Here is a 16,444-nt window from a genome sequence, read left to right on the forward strand (position 1 = left end):
ATTATTCCAAATGCCCTTCCCTCCCACGGCATTATCACGCCCTCCTCACGTGCCTCCTAATTTCAATAACTATTCTTTTTATTTATCTTATAGATTTTATTTCAATCTTATTCTTATTATAATAATTACATTAATGCTTATAAAAAAAATTATTATTAGATTAATACACATGGAAGCATCTACCGTGATTCAAGCAATATATTACTTTTTTTTTTTTAACAGAGCATAGGGCGCTGTATTCATTAATGACGTTTTCTCCAATATCCCAAACTAACTACAAAAACCAATGTCCTTCTTTATTATAATTAATCTCACTCTCCTACAATTTTTAATTCCCTTTTCCTATAATAAATTTGTAAATAATATTTTATTCTTTTCTTAAAAAAAAACTCTTATATTGAAATTTTCTTCACTAGACCTAACTACTTTCACATTTATACACTTAATTCCACCTATCAACCAAAATAGAAAAACAGATTATTTTTCATTTTAAATTATTAATTTTTTCCCAAAACATTTCAATTTTAACTCTCCAGTTTACTATTGTCATAAATCTATACGTTAATTATTTATTCATCTAGTAGGTAGACATATGTTGGACGAAATAAATCTATCTTAAATTGATAGGTATTAAAATTTTTAATGTTATATCAACAGTCTAATATTTTTTATTACTTGTAACTTAACAATTTGTTATAAAGCTAGTCCATAAGTAAAATTCGATATTAATTTTAATTAGGGAATTCAAATTCATAGCTTCCAACTCTGATATAATGTTAAATCATCAATCAACTTAAAATTTTTAATTAGTGTACTATGATAAATTTAATATCATATCATCACTTCACACACCAAAATTAATTAAATGTAGGAAAATTTGAATGAGCCTTGAAATTTCCAACCAATTATACAACCATTCATCGTATTAACTGAAATGTAAAAGAAAAATATTGCTGAAAGTAGAGGGAAAAAGGATGGTAACTTTTAACCCAAATTACCCAATCACTCATTCTCACAACCTCAATTTTTTTAATTCTTTTTTTTAATCTCTCTAAAAAATTCTCAAAAGAAAAGGGGAAAAAAAGTACAAAACAAAAACAAACTAAGAGGAAAAAAGAAAAAAGATATTATATAATATTTGTTACCGAGTAATTAGAGAGTGAATATCCAGATCTTGATCCGGAGATCAACCTTACAATCGGCATCGGAAACAGAGGCTACCGTCGGCGACTTCCCCTTCGGCGGAATTCCTTTAATTCCCTCACAGCTTACTCTGATTCCGACCTTTTTGCTATTCACTCGGCCAATTTTCACCTTCACTTTCGTATCCATCTCGATCGTCAGAGCAGTTCCCCCTTTCTTCCTCAGATCCGATCTGAGACTCGTAACGGAATCCGCGTCGAGATCTTCAGCGCCGGACATTAAGGCTCGGAAAACCGTCTGGTTCTTAGTGCCGCTGGTGAAAGCCGGGATCGAGCCATTGGCGAGGAGGACAGAATTGGCGAAAGTGGAGAGAGTGAAAGGGTCGTAAGAGAAGGTAATGTGGGAATTAGGGTTAAAGGATGAGAGAGTGAGATTGAATAGGGATGAGAGGTGAGAGGCAGAGGATTCAGCGTTGGTAGTGAGATTGAGCTTGGAAATTCGAAGGGAGGAGATAGTGAATTGAGGGCGGTGAGGGCGGTACAAGACGTAAAGAGCGGCACCAGCAATGGCGGCTAGAAGAATAAGCCCTAGAACGATAATGATGGTCCAAAAGCAGAAGCAGCAGCAGAGATTTCGACGGCTTCGGTGGTGATTACGATGGTTCCGGTAGGGAGGAGGACGGTAAGGCTGTTGACGGAACTGTGGTTTTGCAGAGGAAGGAGGGATAGTGCCGTTGGTGGCGGGAGGTGGGGCGGCGGCGGCGCCATTGACGGAGGGTTTGGGAGCGGCGTCGGGCATAGTGATTTGAAATGGGGAATTGAGGGATTTGGGAACAGAGGAAGAAAATGGAACAGAAATGAAGAAGAAGAAGAAGAAGGAATGTAGAGAGAGAAAGGTAAGAGAGGAGTGAGAGTGAGTAAGTGGTTGCTTGTTTACAACTCAGAGAATTGGGTTGGGAGGAATCTCTGAGTTGCTTGGATTGGTTCCTATCTTCTTCCTCTCTCTCCTTTCTGTCAAAAATAAAAACTAAAACAACAAAATTTTCTCTCTTTTAACTTGAATTCCAAGCTTCCTTTTTAAGCCTTTGGGTTGCTCATTCCTTTTCTCCAATCTAAACCCAACTTATTTCCAAACCCATTTCTTCAATTACTACTTTAGCCTCTTCCTACTTTCCTAATAATATTTCAACTCCTCACTTTGAGAGAATAAGCGAACAACGATATATTGATTATTATTGAGATCACTTTCCATTGATTTAAAACTCTTATACTTTCAAGAATTTTTTTAATTCGAGAGGACCGTCCCCCATCTCTTTCGACCCTTTTTTTCCTATCGAAACAAGAATGAAACACTCATCTTTTCAAACGGAAAATCTTTGGCTTTGTTTTTACTCCACTCGTGCTGAAACAATTAAACAACAAATCTCTCGCTTAAGGCTATGAAAGTTTGGAGTTTTTTTTTTTTTTTTGTCTTCCCCACTACTTAGTTCTTTTGCTCTTGATCGTGGAGCGGCATATCGAAAAAGAACGAACAATTGTTGTTTATTAATGGTTTTCCCACTTTTTAGAGTAATTCTTTCAAAAAATTTGATTGTTATAAATTCATCAGGTGTTTTATTTTGATTTTATTGGGTGTTAGGCTAACTCCAATAACTTTAATCATATATACTATCGAAGTTTACATATTTATCAAGATACTTTATTTTACTCTCCCTCTCTCTTTTGTACATTTGTCGAGTAATTATATTTTAAAAAATCTACACTTCAAATATACACTTTTTTATTCGAACATATTAATTCTAGATTTTATGACTTAACTCAATGTCCAAACATATCTTTAGTGTTACCAACAATAATTTTTTACATGGCATAGTGATTTGGTTTGTAAGAATTTCCTTATTACAAAATACAATTAGACTTTTTACAAGTAAGATTGAAAGCTAGGAAAGTGGTTAAAATTCCTCCCTCCGTAGTTTTAAGTGTTTTTATTTGAAAACAAAAATATCTTTTAGTTTCTAATGTAGTTTTCATTTGATTACTAAATTTTAAAATGTTATATTTCTATCTCAAGCTTTGTGAGTTATCCCTAGATTTTCAACTTTTGAGTTTTAAGTTTTATTTTTATTCAATGTCTATCTCATTATTTTACATTTTTACCATGAGTTCTTATTTATGTTCAGTTTTAGTGTTTGTCGTTAATCTTCAATTAATTAATTTGAAATCATCAGGATATGAAAATTTGTAAAATAATGATGAAAAATGAGTAAAACTAGTGAATTAACATAGAGTAACACCAAAGATTGAAATCGAAAGCAAATATTTAGTGAAAAGGTAAAAGTAAAATGGTAAATTCTAAAACCCAAATACCTACTGGAAGCAAAATTTCAAACTAAAAAAATGTAACATTTTAAAATATAGAGGCATAATAAAAATTAAACTCAAAATAAAAAAATAACAATGTAGACCCCGCTCGGTAACCATTTCGTTTTTTGTCTTTGATTTTTGAAAATTAAACTTATTTCCTCACTATTTGTTACAATAATTTACATATTTCTTAAGGATTATGGTTGAATTCTTAGTCAAATTCCAAAAAAAAAAAAAAACAAAATTTTAAAAGTTATTTTTTTTAGTTTTAAAACTTTGGTTTGGTTTTCTAAATCATATATAAAAAGTAGATAACAAAAGAAAGAAATGGAAGTTAAATTTTCAAAACAAAAAATAAAAGACGAAATAGTTATCAATAACAACATATTAATTTGAAACTTAAACACCAAATATAAATTATAATAAACAAATTAGAGAATTTTCCCCTTTTGTTTCAGCAATGGTTAATATGTTAACCAAAAATATTCTAAATAAAAAAACAGGTAACGTGGCTAGTGAAAACATGTGAAATGGGAAGTGGGGTCCACTCTTGTTTCTTTTTAGATCACACGGTTACAAACTTACCATTACACAATTACAAATTACACTTTCCAAGCACTTGATTGGTTGGTAGCAAATAGTAATTAAGTTTAATTATATTAATTAATAAAGGTAAAGAGTGGGGTCTACTAATTAGCTGACTAATCGTAGTCAGTAGGTTGAATTTGCTTAAACACAAAGTCAATAATTAGAACTATTAAATTATGGTAATTAAGAGGTGAGATTTCTTTATTCCCAAATTCAAGTTGCAGTAAAAATTAAAAAAAAAAAAAAGTTTTTTTTTTCCTTTTGGTTTTCCAATGTAATTATTTTTTCCTTTTTGGGTTGTACTTGAACCACCGACACTTTTTCAGTAGAAGACTTCCAGTAATATATATATATATAATTTTAAAAATAGGCATTTAAATTATTATTTTTTTAAAAATAAATAAAGAATTCAATCTTCTATGTACAACAATAATTAGTCAGATTGTACTTGTGAAAAAGAAAGGAAATGTTTTCCAAAAAAAAAGTAGTAGTAATAACATGAAATTAATTGTCTAAAAAAACATGAAATTAAAATAATTATAAGGTAGTAATGGTGGACTATCTCTTTTTAATGATGATATGGATAAAGTTTAATCCATTTCATCTCATAATTAATGGTTTGTTTTTGTTGTACTTTTAATGACATAAAATATTGATTTAATGTACAAATGAGTTTCATCCATCTCTAGTTAGCAATTTTAGATATATCTAAAGATGCAAATTTTGTGAGAAAAGCAAATAATTTTGTGTGGTAGATTTTTTTGGAATCACTTCAGAAGAAACATATTTTTTGGGGGTCTATTTTGATTTCGGGAGAAAAATCAAAGACATACATGTTTTTATATTTCTCTAAAGTTTGAGGATACTTTTCGTGACATCCCAACTTTTCAGAAAATTTAAGATAATTATCTCGAATTATTGAATTTCAGTTTTCTTTAATTTTAGAAATTCGAAATCAAATTGAGATAATTGTAAAGCCCTCATTGGTTAACTTGAACTTAATTGATTAAATTTTTTTTTATTAATTATCTCCCTTTGATTTGGGAATAATTGAATTATTTGGATTTAGTTGATATTTTAATTTGGGATGTTCGTTTGATTAAAATTTGTTATTTAAGAAGGAAAGGGGGAGGAATATTGGAATTAGAATTAGGATGGATTAAGGAAAAGGAAATATATATATATATATATATATATATATATATATATGTAATTATATATATATATGCACAATTGAACCTTCATTCTCTCTTTTCTTTCTCTTGAGGTAAGGTCTATGAAGATGAAATAAGGGATACATTCAATCTAATGGAATTAAACTCTTTTCTTGATCTTTACTCTCCTAAGGGTCAATTAAGAAGAGGAATTGCAAAAGGCTTGACCAATTCCTCTCCCCTTAGGATCCACTCGTGCATAGCTTCGACCAACCATTCCTACCCCCTCACGTCAATCTCATGAGCCTCTTATCCTTTCTCATTCGATCATGGTGGGGGAGCAAGTCAAAATAGAAAAACTCACATTGGGTTTAGGGATAATCAAGCTCGAACTAATGACTTCCACCATGTTAAGGCGATACTCTATCGTTGAGTTATACCAGTGGGCGAACATCACAGGCTTTGGCTCCTTGCAACTACTGACACCTTTCGAAGTACTTTCGAGTGTGCACTTTAGTTTTCGAATGTGTCGTTCAGCCTCATGAGTCTATAAGCCTTTCTCATTCCAGTGCTCGTCTTTTGTTAGGACTGAAAGAAAGAGAAAAATAAAAATAAAAAAAATCTCTCTTCTTCTTCTTGATGCGCGAGCAGCCCCCTTCCCCCCATTTTTCATTTTTTTCCCATTCAGCATGTTGAAGCTAGCTACGAGTGAAATCGTCGTCCTCGCCATCTAGCCACTCGATTCGTAAGTTTCATCCTCGCCGTCGATCGTTGCTCGTCCTTGCCATCAATCGCCATTTGTGGGTTCCAACCGCGCTAACGTGGTTTTGTCTAGTGCCAATCGTGGGTTCCATCTAGTGGGATCGTGCGTCGTCCAAAGTTGTTCTTTTGGAGTTTTTGCTAGAATTTGGGTTTAGGTACGGTTGACTGTTTTAGGTGGGATTCTTTGGTTTTCTTGAAGATCTTGGTTGTCTATTGTAAATTTTGGTTTAGTGGTTATTTATTTTTAATTTAAGAGACTGAAGTTGAGATTTAAGGCATTCAAGCAGACTGTCTAGTACTTGTAAGGGTGTTTTTGGTAAGATTTGGGGATCATTGCAGTGAGTTTTTATTTGCTTTGGAATTGGCCCCAAAAGTTGAAATTGAATGTTGTGTTTTACATTAGGGACCCTGGTCCAATATTCCTAAGCCAAGAAGGGGATTATTTCATCTGTTATTTGAGCTTAAGCCTTGATGTAAGTGACATTGTTATCGATGCCTTTGAAGGAATGATATATCATGCAATGGAAGAATATAGAATCAATAAGCACTTGAACTACATTTAATTTGAATTTTAAGCATGTTCATCATATGATATTCAAAAGAGGGTTTGAAACACATATTACCTTTGAAGATTCCTCCACGAAATCAGTTGAAAAATACCAAGATAGAGCTTGAATCACCGAGAGGACTACCACCGAGATCTTCTCTATTATGCTCAACCTAGAATGTGTGGTGGAAACACTTGAACAAGTTGAATTGATGAAGAACGAGAGTAGGGTTTTCAGGTTATCAATTCAGAAAAATATATTTCAGCATTCTTCTCGATCTTCATGCATGGAGCTTTAATATATAAGTAAAAAACATGCAAATGTATATGGTTGCATGTTGGACAGCTCCAGCTTGAAAACCATCACCAAGAACAATTGGAATTTAATGATATTCCATAAAACATGTTAGTGAGTTTTTCCTAAAATTGGAAAAACCCATTAACTTAAAATGATTTCAAAAAATCATTTTATTTAAATTAATTCAAAATAATTAATTTAAATAAAAATAATTTAAATTGATTTTTTTAATAATATTAAATTAATAAAATATTAATATCACCAATGAATCAATTTTATATTTAAATCAGAATTTAAATATTAATTTATTTTCCAATTCCATTTAATTACAATTAAATTAAACATTTATAATTGTATCATATACAATCAATCGAAAAAAAACTCTAAAAATTGAAATTGAATATTTCAAATTCATAACCCTAATTTCATATATCAATACTCAATTTGTTATTCCAATTTAATGAGCTAGTAGAGGGACTTAATGGACCTACAAATCATGAGCTCCAACGATATGTAATTAATTCGTTAAAACTCTTTAGTCGAATTAATTACTATTCGTTAACTATCAAGACACACCACTATAGCATGATAGTTGTACTCTTCTCACTATAGATATATTTCTGTCCATAAAACCATATTCAGTAAGTCGATCCTTCACAGATCGTTCATAATTACAGTTGGGTCAAAATTTCCATTTTACTCTTGTAAATACATCTCATTCCTTATGAATCATGTCCTTTCTCTACCATGAGAAGGCGGGGCCCTGATTGTTCAAGACCTGGAATCTATACTTAAGAGAACAACCTATCTGCTAATCCTAAAATTCATAGGAGTGAATTCCATCTTGCAGGACTATGTCCCCAGATATTCATCCGATCTTATCCCCAAAATGAAAGACTTATTGAGCAGTGCTGTCGAACTACTCTCACCCATGCAGATCAAGTGATAATCCCGAATAAACAGAAGTTCATAGTTAGCTCAGAATTAAGATTGAGTTATCCTAGGTTACCTTAAGTATGAAATAATCAGTTTTAACAGTAAACGGTCATTATAAAGAAAAGTGACTATTTCGTGGTCTAGTCTATATGCAAACTCATTGCATAGGATGCCCCTACCCATATGTCTCTACATGAATGATCTGTGGATCACATCATTTGTATTACCTATACAAAATGGGTTGCATCCAATAGTGTTACCAGGATGAGATACCCAATTTCATCCATATACTTATAGACCATTTAGGCCATATACTATTAACTTGATCCTATTTATGTCACCACATAAAGTTAAAGTATTCATACTATAGTCATGGATATGTTTATTGGATTTTTATAATAGAATGAAAAATCAACAACTTTATTGAATAAAATACACAATAATATTTTATTGATAAATAAAATGTTTAACACAAAATTTACGAACTACGAGTTTTAGGACATTCCCAACAGCCTTCGTGCCAAGCGCCTTAATTTAGACTTATCAAGTTATTTAATGAATTCTAGAAGCATAGTTTGGAATTTGTGATACTCTTTTGGTTGCATGAATGTTATGAGAAGTTTGAGCATGTTTAAATCTATATGTTGTGTTATGAATTGTGTTGTAGGTTTACTCATGAAGTTTATGTATGTGATGCATGATTTGACTGGTAGGGGTGATTTACCGTCTTGCCTCGATGCATATTTTATTTCAGGGGACCGACGGGTCCAGTTTCATGTTTTGACGGTGCGCCATCAAGCCACTAGACATGCGTGAATCGAAAAATTCACATTAATGTTTCTTTTTCCATGTTTGATGGTGTATTATCAAACCACTAAACATGCGAGTTAACGCAAGATATGTTATCCCGTTAGTTTCCATTCAGAAACAGTTACGTTTTGCTTGACCCACTAGCCTAAGCATTCATTCATGTGAATACATAGCCTGATCCCGATAATAGGATCACTTACTGAGTATTTTATACTTATCCTTTATGTTTACATGTTTTTTTCAAGTAAGAGCAAGGATACTCGAGCGACTGATAATAGGAATTTGTGACAGTGCCAATGGGGCTAGAAAAAGCTTCTGCATTTGAATTCATGTCTTTATCATGTTTCACAGTTTTTTTTTCATGAATTTGTTTTTGACAAAATTTAGGTGTTAGGGTTTTTTTTTTTTTTTTTTTTTTTTTTTTGAGCTAATTTTTTTTATTTGAATATTTGTATTTTAAAGGTACCCTGAATTAAACATTATTAAATTTTGAGATGAAATTTTGTTAAAATTCTTTATTTAGTGAAATAGTCCATTTTTTTTCTTATTTTTGATGTAATTATTTATGCATGCATGTAGTAACGACCCTATGAGATGTCTTAGAAAGTCAGGTTGTTACAGTTGGTATCAGAGCCTATGTTTTGGGTTCTGTAGACTGACTTACTAGGTAAGTCTAAATTGTCCCTTTTGGACATCTACAAATTCTTCGTCATCACCAGTTATGTCCCTTACGAAAATATTTTAGATTATTATGCACTCTTATTTGAGATTATGGTCATGATTAACATATTTTACTGGTAAAGAAAATTGTTAAAGATGGGTTACGAACGATTGCCAGGAAATGGTATGTGCTAGGGGAAGAGGCAGTCATAGGATTACCAGAAGGGGGCAAGATCCCGAAGGACAGAATTTGACGGTTTAGGATTAAGATCCAGCTCAAGATGAGGATCCACATGATAGGGATCCACAAATTCAGGATCCAAAAATCCAAGACCCTCAAATACCAGAGAATTTTTAGAGAGAAGTTAGAGAGAAAATAGAGGTCTGGAGGCTATAAAAAAAAAAAAAAAACTCTTGCCCTAAATGAGCTATAAGGATATATTTATATGGATAAGGGTTAACCCCTTCTCCAAGTATTTTTCTTTATTTAATTAATCATCATAAATATCATATATATATATATACTAACCTCTAATTTCCATTATTTCTTAATAAATTAATTGACCATTAATTAATCAATTAAATCATATTTAATATGGAGTTAGTTAACATATAAATTTCACATATTTCTATGTACACATCTCTTTATGAATCCAATTCATATAAATCTAATATTTGAATCTTATTCAAATATATCTCTTACATAATCTGGATTATAGATCATACCTATAATTAATCATTATATATTAATCTCATTAATATAAAATTCCCTAATTTGATTTGAACAGTTTAAATCATTCCTTATTACTATCCTTTAGTGAACTAATAAGGGGACCTTATGAACCCACATATTAAAAACTTCAATGATATGAGATTAATTGATCAAACTCCTTTAATCCAATTAATCAATATTAATTTAACTACTTAACACTCCACTAAAGACTGATAGTTGCACTCTTTGCACCGTAGATATATTTCTGTGTCCATGGATATAATCAATCAACAGAGCGATGAACCTTCACAAATTCTCATAACTACAAATGGGTCAAAATACTGTTTTACCCCTGTAGTTACATCTAACTCTTTAAGTACCATTAATTCCTGTAATGAACAAACAATTTATAGTCTAACTATAAATTAGCATCTCTCATGGCAGTGAGAGGCAGAGGCCTCATTGTTCAAGACCTGAAACCATCTATTAAGGGAGCAATTTATTTGATTTCCTAAGGAATGTGAAGAGAATTCCATCTTTTGTAGCTATGTTCCCAACTCCCTAATCAGAAAAATCCCCAAAATGGTATACTTATTGAGTTGGCTATCATGGCCACTCTCACCTATACAGATCAAAGGGTTGCCATCATAAATAGGAGTTCACAACTCACTCAAGATTAAGGTCAAGCTTCCTATGGCGATCTTAGTGAAATATTAGTTTCTTCAAGTAATGGTGTTATAAAGAGAAACTAATTATTTTATGGTCCGGTCTATGTATAAACACCTTTATACAGGATACCTCCACTCACATGTCTTTACATGAACAATATGGTTCATATTGTTTGTAACACTTACATCTCATGTAACAATTACAAAGCGGGTCATTTCTGCAGTGTTACCAGGATAAAGCACCTAAACTTCATCCATTTACTCAGATTTTTTAGGTTATTACTTGAATATGAACTACTTGTATGTCAACCACATACTGTTCAAGTGACATCATATAACTTTGGATCTTAGTTTATTGGATTGAATTAATGGTTTCTAAAGGTCAAATAAAATACCTCTGATTTTGCTTTGATCTAGATTAGGACATTAATCCTAACAATCTCCCACTTGTCTAAAACTAGTGGAATGTACCAAAACACAATAAAAGACGAGTGGGAAAGTAAAGTATCAATGTACAAAACAATAAATTAGGGCATACAATATACCCAATAAAATCTCCTACTTACCCTAGCTTAGACAACTCATATCTCGTAGACCCAAACCCTCTAGGTGACCCTAAAAAACTTTAGTTGTGAGAGCCTTTGTAAATGGATCAGCAATATTGTACTATGAGGCAATCTTTATGACAATCACATCTCTCCATTGCACAATCTCTCTAATAAGATGATACTTGCGCTCTACATGTTTCCACATTTGTTGCTATGAGGCTCCTTGAAGTTTTCCACAGCACCACTGTTATCATAGTAAAGTGCGATAGGAAAGGATATATTTGGAACAATTTCCAAATTCATGAGAAATTTTCTGAGCCAAATGACTTCTTTAGCAGTTTCACAAGCAGCTATATACTTAGCCTCCATGGTAGAATCCGCAATACAAGCTTTCTTAATGTTGCGCCATACTATAGCTCTTCCATTCAGAGTGAACATTGATCTTGATGTGAGTTTCCTTAAATCCTTATCAGTCTGAAAATCAGAGTCAGTGTATCTTGTAAAGATCAAATCTTTAATACCATACACAAGTATATAGTTTGCTCGTTCTTTTAAAATACTTGAGAATAGCCTTAACTACTATCTAGTGATCAAATTTTCGATTGGATTGATATCTACTAACTACTCCCACTGCATGACAGATGTCGAGTCTAGTACACAACATGGCATACATAAGGCTACCCACTGCAGATGCATAGGGAATTTGTCTCATTTCCTCAACCTCTTGTGGTGTCTTAGGACACTATTCCTTAGATGAGATAATTCCATGTCTGAAAGGTAACAAACCGTTCTTAGAATTTTGCATCGAATATCTGACAAGCATTTTGTCAATATAGGATGTCTAAGACAAAGCTAGTGATTTGTTCTTTTGATCCCTTATAATTTGGATCCCTAGAATAAATTGTGCTTCACCCAAATATTTCATTTAGAATTGAGAAGCTAGTCATTCTTTAATGATAGTCAAGTAACCTATATCATTCCCAATGAGTAGGATATCATCCACATACAACACAAGAAAAGCTACTGAACTATTGATGATCTTCTTGTAAACACAAGGCTCATCAACATTTTGATCAAAGCCATAAGACTTGACTGCAGCATTAAACCTTATATTCCAAGATCGAGATGCTTGTTTCAATTCATAAATGGACCGATTAAGCTTACAAATCTTTTGCTCTTGACTTTGTTCAATGAATCCCTTTGGTTGGGTCACGTAGATGGTTTCGTCTACATTACCATTCAAAAATGCAGTATTGACATCCATTTGTCATATTTCATAGTCATAATATGCGGCAATAGATAAGAGAATCTGGATAGACTTAATCATAGCAATAAGTGAGAAAGTTTCTTCATAGTTCACCCCCTCAACATGAGAATAACCCTTTGCTACTAGTCTAGCCTTAAAAGTTTGCAACTTTCCATCTACACCTAGTTTCCTCTTATAGATCCATTTGCAACATATGGGTTTATCTCTATCAAGTTGATCTACAAGCTCCCAAAAATAATTGGAGTGCGTAGACTCCATTTCTTGATCCATGGCTTTGATTCATTCATCTTTGTCAACATCAACAATTGCCTTCTTGTAAGAAGATGGATCCTCAACCCTATTATCTAATATGACAGTTTGAGTTTCTGTTTAACCTAAATAGCGAGTAGATTGGGTTACAATCCTCTCACTACATCGAGGCTCTCTCAATACTTGGGAATGATGTGTTTGACTAGATGAAACAACATCAACAACTCTTGTTGAAGTGCTCGCCTCTTCAACAACTCTTGTTGAAGTTTCAGTGGTTTCTCTGAAAATTTAATTTAATATGATTTGGCTCCTTGGCTTATGTTCTCTAATATGGTTTTCTTCTAAGAAAGTAGCATTTGTCGATACAAATACTATGTTTTCTTTTGGATCGAAGAACAAACCATCTCTCCTTTCTTTAGAATAACCTACAAATAGGCATAATCTTGAACGTGGTTCCAATTTCTTTAGATTTTCCACAAGCACATGTGTTGGACATCCCCAAATCCTAAGATATCGTAAACTATTTTTACAACCTCTCAAATTCAAAAGGTCTTCCAATAACACTCTTTGATGAAACCTGGTTTAAAAGGTAAGTTGTAGTCTCAACTGCATAACCCCAAAACGAGATAGGTAGAGAAGCATAACTCATCATAGAGCGAACTATGTCCAACAAGTTTCTATTTCTCTTTTCTAATACATCATTTTGTTAAGGTGTACCAGGTGCTGAGAGTTGAGATATGATTCCATTTTCTATCATATAGTTTTAGAATTCAATATCCATATACCCTCCACCTCGATCTGATCGAAGCATTTTAATCTTTTTACCTAACAAATTTTCAACTTCAGCCTTATACTCCTTGAACTTTTCAAGTATGTCAGACTTATATTGCATTAGATAAACATGCCCATATCTTGAATAATTATCCGTAAAAGAGATAAAATATTCAAACCCCCTTTTCTTTTACACTCATTGGATCATAAAGGTCTGAGTGTATAAGCTCAAGGGGTTCTTTGGCTCTATAGCCTTTTCCAGTAAAAGGTCAGTTTGTCACTTTTCCTTCTAAACAAGATTCACATACAACTAAAGAATTTTCTTCTAACTCGTTTAGAAATTCATTCTTTACCAATCTCTCAACCCTATTGAGATAAATGTGACATAGTCTTAGATGCCAAAGATGATAAATATCTTTAGGAGAAAATTTCCTTTTCTCAGTTTTAGTTCTTGCAGTGTTGAACATTTCAATATTGTGGAGCATTTTAGATACTGACAACCTTAGTACATATAAGTTGCTTACGTTTGTTGTAGAACAAATATCACTATCATTTTTCAAGACAAACATTTTATCTAGAACAAAAGATACATTAAAAGAGTGTTCTAACAAATATGAAACTGAAATCAAGTTCCTTTTAAAATTAGGAACATAGTAAACATTGTCTAACAACATAAACTTTGATTCAAAAAAATAACTTCACACTCCCAACTGCAACCGCCGAGACAACCTCTCCTATTCCAACCCGGAGAATCATCTCTCCCGCTACTAACTATTTCCAGAGAACTAATAAACCATATTTATCTTTTTTTCCTTATTTTTCTCAATTATTTCAATTCCTTTTCCACCCATCTTGGTTGCAATGATATCAGATTCCTTTTGCAACTTTGACTTTCTTGCCCTTTCGGGCAGCAGCAGTAGTGGTGGCTTTATTTCCTTCTCTACCTTTCTTCTTTTTCCACTTCTTCACACTAGATGAAAAGGGAGGCACAAATTTAGTTTCAGAGGTCGAACATCCAATGAACTTTTTCTTATTGGAGAAGACAACATTTGCCTCCCCATTATTTCTTTTGGCTTTCACTAAAGACTAAAAAATCTGTAGCTCGTTAAGGAGGGTGGTGAGGTTGTAATCAATTTTGTTCATATCACAATTGCTACGGAATTGTAGAAAGTTATCCGGTAGCGATTGCATAATAAAGCTTACCTGATTGGACTCATTTATGAGATTTTCATTCATTTCAGCGCTATTAAAATGGTTCATCATGTTAAGGACATGATCCCTAACAGACGATCCTTCAACCATCTACGCATTGAAAATGAACTTAATAGTATCATACAGGGCTTGTAAGGAAGGTTTTCCAAACATGTCACATAATGATTCCATGATCTAGCATGCAGTGATCATGGTCTCATCTTTTTTGGCTAGGACTTCAGATAAGTCTGCCAAAATATAGACCTTTGCCTTATCATTGGCCTTGGTCCACTTCTCATAAGTATCACGAATAATTCGTGATGTGTTGTGCCCAGGAGCTGGAGAACATTCCTCCATGAGAACGAATTTGAGATCATCCACTACCAAAACTATATTCATTGTACTTTTCCAAGTTATATAATTTTCTTTAGTTAATTTTTCGGTGCCAAGCAAAGTAACAATTGAGCTAGACATGCTGATACAAAAATATATTACTTATATTAGACACTTGTGTAAAAATTAATTTTTCATTTTAATCCAATCAGTTTAGCAAAAATTAGTGAACCCGAACAAGATTGAATTTTGCAATGATGCATTTAGTGATTTGGAATAAATGCCACCTCAGGGTGTACAATTATTCTTATCACTGAAGTGACAATTTCAATCAAATATTATTCTAGAATAACTACTTATTCATATAATATTTAATTATCATTCATTTGGTCAATAAATCATTAACTGCCTTAATGTTTTATCGTAAGTGTAACCCTTCATTTTCAACCCTATAACCCTGCTCCAACCAGTTTGCCTTAGGGAAGAACATAATTGGTGCAATTGGTTATAACGTTCTTATCCATTTTTGGAGTTTGTAATGCCTTTCTTCCATGCAAATACCTTCCTAAAGGAGGGTGCGCTCATGGTACCATGAGGCCGAGCATGAAAGAAACATTGCAAACTAACGTAGGAGACCGCAAGATATGTTGTCACACGTCTTTCTCCTACTTACTATAAACATTTTTTCCATTCACCTTGATATTGACCCATGCAAATACCTTCTTAAGGGAGGGTGTGCCCAACCACGAGGCCGGGCATAAATCTTACCCTGTGAACTCTTTAGAAGAATGTGGGTGAAAAAATGACATATCATATATACCTTTTTCCTCCCACTAAGTGTTCTACCTTTTGGGTTTATTAACTTAGAAAAAATAGGCTAAATTATTTTAACTAAGTCCTTGTTAAATTTGTTCAATATAAAATTTATATTGAATAGTTTAACAATATGTGTTTTTGTTCATTAAACTCTTTTAATGAAAATAATCACTTATTGCATGCTTATAAAATATTTGTCCAATTCACCTTCCAAGTCCAATCCCAGGTAGAGGTGTTCCGTTTCCATTAGCTTAAAAACTTCAGCCTAGACATAATGTTCCTTAGACAAAGGTCCCTTATGGACAATTATTTTATAAAGTTAATCTTTTAACCAAGTTCATCTTAATACTATTAAAACGAATTAAAAGATTAATCTATTTCTAATCTCATTGGAAATTTGTTTAGCATAAGTCTAGGTGAATCAATTTCAAACCATTTAAAAAAAATAAACTTATGTATGCAACTCTTGATTATCAATTTTAATCTAATTCATTGAATTTATAACCTTTATAAAACAATGAATTTGTCAAAATCCATTTTCGTCTGCACTATGGCGACTTTGATTAAATATAATGTTTATATTAGTCTAAGTGATATCATGTTGAATGCAAAGTTCATTTTTCATCTA

At 32.6% G+C, this 16,444-nt stretch overlaps 1 protein-coding gene across 1 annotated transcript; it reads right to left on the minus strand.

Annotated features, from left to right (window-relative positions):
* Window positions 1–857: 857 nt before the first annotated feature.
* Window positions 858–2,374, minus strand: EMB3135 (harpin-induced protein). The gene has a single exon (XM_039042890.2). It carries the CDS (start codon window positions 1,939–1,941, stop codon window positions 1,153–1,155), a length of 789 nt encoding a protein of 262 aa, XP_038898818.2. The 5' UTR covers window positions 1,942–2,374; the 3' UTR covers window positions 858–1,152.
* Between the last annotated feature and the right edge of the window lie 14,070 nt (window positions 2,375–16,444).

The sequence above is a fragment of the Benincasa hispida genome, chromosome 9 (assembly GCF_027475165.1).
Source record: "Benincasa hispida cultivar pf3 chromosome 9, pf3_genome.v1.1, whole genome shotgun sequence".
Classification (NCBI taxonomy): Eukaryota; Viridiplantae; Streptophyta; class Magnoliopsida; order Cucurbitales; family Cucurbitaceae; genus Benincasa; species Benincasa hispida.